At 38.7% G+C, this 6000-nt stretch overlaps 1 protein-coding gene across 1 annotated transcript; it reads left to right on the top strand.

Annotated features, from left to right (window-relative positions):
- The first annotated feature begins 315 nt into the window (after positions 1 to 315).
- Positions 316 to 1198, top strand: LOC145222530 (uncharacterized). Its single transcript, XM_080088674.1, has 2 exons — positions 316 to 810; positions 899 to 1198. Exons 1-2 carry the CDS (start codon positions 360 to 362, stop codon positions 907 to 909), a joined length of 462 nt encoding a protein of 153 aa, XP_079944800.1. The 5' UTR covers positions 316 to 359; the 3' UTR covers positions 910 to 1198.
- The last annotated feature ends 4802 nt before the right edge of the window (positions 1199 to 6000 follow it).

Raw genomic sequence — 6000 nt, 5'->3', positions numbered from 1 at the left:
TTCTAGTTACGCGCGCGTGCTGTGCGTTTGTGCTTTTGGCTCCTGGCAATAAAACACTACATGGTGTCAGAAGTGTTGGATTTGCAATGGAATTTCCAAGCAACAAATAAGAAATGGATTTTCACAATGGAAACGTTGCCGAGAATTTTCGGAAATGGCGACAAATGATTGAACTGACTTTTTCTGGTCCTTTATCGGCAAAATCCAATGTGGAGAAATGTAGTTATCTTTTGCTTTACATCGGTCAGGATGGACGGGACATTTACAATACATGGGAACTCAGTAATGATGAAAGAAAAAATCCGAAGGTAATTCTTGATAAATTCGATGCATATTGCAAACCTAAACGAAATCTAGCTATGGACCGGTATAAATTTTTTGTAAGAAATAAAGAGGATCATGAAACAATTGATGCTTATGCAACCGAGCTAAAGCTGTTGGCAGTTAACTGCGAATTTGGGGACATTAAAGACAGTCTCATTAGAGATCGCATTATTTGTGGCATTAGAAATGATAGAGTGGTTCAAAGAATGTTACAGGAACCGGACATGCCGCTAAACCAGTGCATCGACGTGGTTCGGGGAGACGAATTCGCGCAGAGGCAATTAACTTCTTTAAACAAGGACGAAAGGTCTCCAATTGATGCTGTGGGGATGGTACCTCGATATTCTACTCGTGCTCCCCTCAAGCACTGTTACAAATCTGGAACAAGGCATAGTCGTGAACGGCGGTGTCCCGCACAAGGAAAACGCTGTTTCAGCTGCGGTGAATGGAATCATTTTGAAAAGGTGTGCTACAAGTATAGTCAAGGTGAGATTTCATCTGTTGAAACATTTTCTACCACGATGGACCAAGTTTTTGTGGATATATTCTTTAATAGACTACGTTTATCCATTAGATTCAAAATAGACTCTGGGGCACAAGCCAGCATCATTCCTCACAGTTATTTCAAAACAGCAATGAAGGACATTCAACTGGAAAGAACAAATGTGACTTTAATCGCTTTTGGCGGATCAGTAATCCGCCCTGTTGGAAAAGTTAATTTAACATGCACGTACAAGAATAAAGAAATCACGGAAGTGTTTTACGTTGTCCATTCAAATTCACCACCAATTTTGGGGTTAAGACCAAGCATAGAGTTGGGCCTAATAAAAATACTGATGCAAATAAATAAAAATATTCCCTGTCAAACTCCCGACTATCTGCGTAAACAATATTCAGATGTGTTTGAAGGTATTGGATGTTTTTCAGAGCCTTACCACATTATTTTAGACAACAGTGTTCAACCGTCCGTAAGTCCACCAAGACGTATACCGTTTGCTATTCAGGAAAAAGTGAAAGACGAACTCGACTACTTAGTGAAAAAGAAAATTATTGAACCAGTATGTGAGTACACTGACTGGGTAAACGCAATTGCAGTTGTTAAAAAGAAAAATGGTAGTGTTCGCCTTTGTTTGGATCCACGTCCTCTTAACAGAGCAATCCAAAGAGAACATTATCAACTACCAGTTATTGACGACATTTTTAGTAAATTATCTGGTGCCAAATACTTTTCGATATTAGACGCACGATCGGGCTATTGGCAAATTCCGCTCGACTCAGTTTCCTCAAAACTTACTACTTTTAACACTATTTTTGGAAAATACAAATTCTTAAGAATGCCATTTGGTCTAAAAATGGCCCAAGACGTTTTTCAACAGAGAATTGAACAAGCCTTGCATGGTTTACCCAAACAAGCTGCCATAATCGACGATATATTGCTATGGGCGGACACGTTAGATGAAGCAATAGATAACTTGAGACAAGTGCTGCAACGTTGCCGGGAACAAGGTATTAAACTTAATCTTGACAAATGCAAATTTTGCTGTCCGAAAGTAGAGTATTTTGGACATGTGATCGGCCAGAATGGCATTCAGCCCAATCCGAAACGTATTGAGGCAATATCAAAAATGAAATCGCCAACATCCGTAAAGGAACTTCAGTGTTTTTTAGGAATGGTTAACTACTTGCACAAATTCTCGCCGCAGGTTTCCGAAGAGACTTCTGTGTTAAGGCAATTACTCCAACACAAGCAGTGGTGCTGGGAAACAGAACACGAAACAGTTTTCAACGCTGTAAAGAAACAAGTTACTCAAACTGGTAAAGTACTTAAATTTTACGACTCTAATTCGCCATTAAAAATTCAAGTGGATGCATCGCAACATGGTTTGGGCGCTGTCTTGTTACAAGACAATGGTCCTGTCGAGTATGCATCCCGAGCATTAAGCGAAACTGAACAAAAGTACGCACAAATTGAAAAGGAAATGCTAGCAATAGTTTTTGGGTGCGCAAAGTTTCATCAATATATATATGGCCGACATTTTTCAGTTGAATCCGATCACAAGCCTTTGGAAATCATCTTCAAGAAACCGATTTCGACAGCCTCTGCTAGACTGCAGCGAATGATGATAAAGATTCAAGATTACGATTTTGCTGTTTCGTTTAAACCTGGAAAAGATATCCCGATTGCAGATGCCCTATCTCGAAACCACCCTCAAAACAGTGACGAATCGGACCAATGTGACAACAATTTGCATGTTAATTTTATAGATTTGCCATCAGATGGGATTCATGATCTCAAAGAAATTCAACGCGCTGTTGAGATGGACCCATGTATGCAAATGCTTAAAAGGTATATTCTTCACGGTTGGCCCACCGCGCGAAATTCATGCACCCAGCAGACACTTGACTTTTGGGGATTTCGAGACGAACTGTCTGTAACAGAAGATGTCCTGTTAAAAGGTGAGAGAATCGTTGTTCCTTCGTCTCTGAGACAACTTGTAACAAAACGCATTCATGGTGGACACATGGGAATTGTAAAGTGTACAGAAAAAGCACGAGATTTGTATTTCTGGCCCGGAATGACAAATTGCATCCGCGATTACATTGCCAAATGTAAAGTTTGCCAATTGTTTCAAAATAAGCACCCAAAAGAACCCTTAGTCAATCATGAAATACCTAGGACGCCATGGGAGCAAGTCGCTATGGACCTATTTCAATGGAATGGAAATGAATATATAGTTGTAGTGGACTATTACAGCAAGTATTTTGAAGTGGTTTTGTTGACAACTACAACTAGTCCAGCTGTAGTTTCTCATTTAAAATCTTTATTTTCAAGGCATGGGATTCCGAAGGTTATCATATCAGACAATGGTCCGCAGTTCAACAGTCAAAACTTTAAACATTTTTGTACAAATTGGAACATATTACATAAAACATCGAGTCCATTATATCCACAATCAAACGGTTTGGCCGAGAGAACTGTACAAACTGTAAAACGTTTGTTAGATAAAGCCTTCAAGTCTAATGAAGACCCGTATTTAAGTTTTTTGCAGTACAGGAATACGCCGATCGGAAACGAAGGCTCGCCAGCGCAATTGCTGATGGGGAGAAGATTAAGAGAATTGTCACCTATGACATCCAAACATCTTGAGCCAAGGACTGTGCCTGTATCAGTCGCACAACAATATATGCGTGAGAGGCGGAACCAACAGAAGAAGTATTTTGATAGAGGTGCTCGACCACTTCCACCACTTCAAACTGGAGACAAAATCTATCACCGACGTGACAAAAATCTAGAACCGGCCACTGTTATCAAAGCCTCTCACAAGCATCGTTCTTACATCATTAAGGATAAAAAAAAAGACGATTTGCTCAGGCGAAATCGACGGTTTCTGTACAAGGCTCGGTTTGAGCCCATTATCCCTCACACAGAAGATGTCGAAAGAAATAATGACGCTCGGAGTGCTTCACTGGAAGGTTCAACATACCACACTCGGCCTGGTCGGACTATACACGCACCGCAGCGATTTAGCGAATAGTGTTACGTATTTTTCGTTTAGTCTATTATTGTTATGTTTGTATTTACAATCTTTCTGAAGAGGGAAGATGTAGTGAATTTGTGACGTATTTATACGCTTGGGTGGTTTTCTACTACGTAGTCTTTCTTGTATCTCTCCACCTTCTTGGAGGTCATTCTAGTTACGCGCGCGTGCTGTGCGGTTGTGCTTTTGGCTCCTGGCAGTAAAACACTACAATAACATGAGTGATATAAATAAACGCTCACAACTATATTATGAGATCTGAGAGAAACCATGTTCGAACCCGAATATTTACTAACCTTACAAGATATTTTCTAAAATATTCATTAGCCTTTTATTAACTTGAAACCGATTACCATTTCCTATTGACATTACGTACTAATTCAAGTTTACAAAAAAAACATTAAGTCAGCCAGATTTTAAGGTGTATATACAAATATCGCTTTTATCATCAGTTTTAAAGTGTTCATCCGCCAAACGAACTGGATAATTCTTGTTTCAAGTTTAAAGGATAAACCTATGTATTATGTACAAATAAGTTCCTTAATTAACACAATCCACTTTTGTCAAAATCCAGTTTTTATAAAAATTCCACATTGGATCACATTAAAAAAGTTTATTACAAAAACAATATATTTTTGGCCAAGGGCATTCAACGACTTAATCACACACAACCCAAATATATGCACAGTTTATTCACAATTATTAAGCAACAGGACAAGTGTGGTTAACAACGTTCGTGACTTTTCCGTGAAGTTGTGTCTTGTCTGGGGTGGTGGCTATGGCGTAGTCGCTTGGACAATTGCAGTTTTTGTAAATGACGTCAACCTCGGATCGCGTCAGTACTCGTGGCCACATCACAAAGTTGGTGATTGTTCCGCTGAATAGAAGTTGTTTTATATAAATTTTGCATGTACTTTGTTTAATTAGTCATCGATCATTGAATAATTAGGAAGGGCAAAGTTTCAGTCTGATCTTTCAAAATTAATAAGTTCCTTAAGATATATGGTAAAGTGCAAAAAATAATAATATTGGAAATATACGAGGAAAACTTTGATTTATATTGGTAATGCATAAATAATTATTATGTCGTTCTTTTAATACTACAGAAAATGTCGTTCTTTAAAAACTACAGAAATTGAGTTTTAACAAACAATGTGTTGAATGTTTCAAAAACAGCATAGAGTTCTTGGACTCCCTAAAGTATCTCCTAAATCTTACAAGAATGCTTGATTGGGATCCAAGGCTCCAGCATTGACCGCATCCTGTTCTTGACCAAGTAAAAAACTTCCCCCTCCTGTAGTGGGTCCGCTGTTAAAAGGCTGAACGTCCGTCAGGTTCCCATTCACGTACACACCAACTTGTTTTAGGTTTACATCAAACCATGCGCATATATATACCTGTCAAACAACACTAATAATAACAACAAAATGATTAACGGTATCAAGCCGCTAGCTGTTACAACGAGAATTGGGAATGTGTCACATATTTGGTGGCAAAATCATTTCCATGACAAGATAACCATACAGTTATTTTTTTATGTAAACCAGTTATTGATCAATATAATATAGCTCATAATGTCGATACAAACCTCTAATAAAGACAAATATTTTTTTTAATGTTAACTTGTTTTACTGCATATAGCACTCTATCAGCTGCCTCGATTATATGGTGCAAATGGGCAAAATATTTGTAATGAAAGTAACCTGTGTAGAGCTACTTCATAAATGATACACATCCCACGGAAATATCATATTACAAAATAGGCACGTAAAACCTAAAACCAAAGAACTTTGTAAATAATTTGATTTCTTGCTCTTTACGTCTGTAACAACTCTGAAGTGTTTGTAGGACTCACATTTGTGTGCAGGGAAACGGGAGCATGTAGTAGGACTGCTGTTTGGCCTACGTCAACCTCCAACGTTTCTCCGGCAAAATTGGATGGAAAAAATAACGAAAAGTCGTTGTCTTTTCCTGAAACCGCGTAGCTAACTGGACTGAGAGCATGCCCAAATGTGGAAATATTCAGCCACAGACACGCCGTAGCTGATTGGAAGCTAGGTACGGTTCCCCGGTACCATGCGTAGTCCAATATTTGTATGTCACGTGGAAAAGTGAGCTTTGATAAAGGACAGCCTAA

Source organism: Phallusia mammillata, chromosome 4 (assembly GCF_965637545.1).
Source record: "Phallusia mammillata chromosome 4, kaPhaMamm4.hap1.1, whole genome shotgun sequence".
Lineage (NCBI taxonomy): Eukaryota > Metazoa > Chordata > Ascidiacea > Phlebobranchia > Ascidiidae > Phallusia > Phallusia mammillata.
This window is presented reverse-complemented; position numbering and strand designations above follow the sequence as displayed.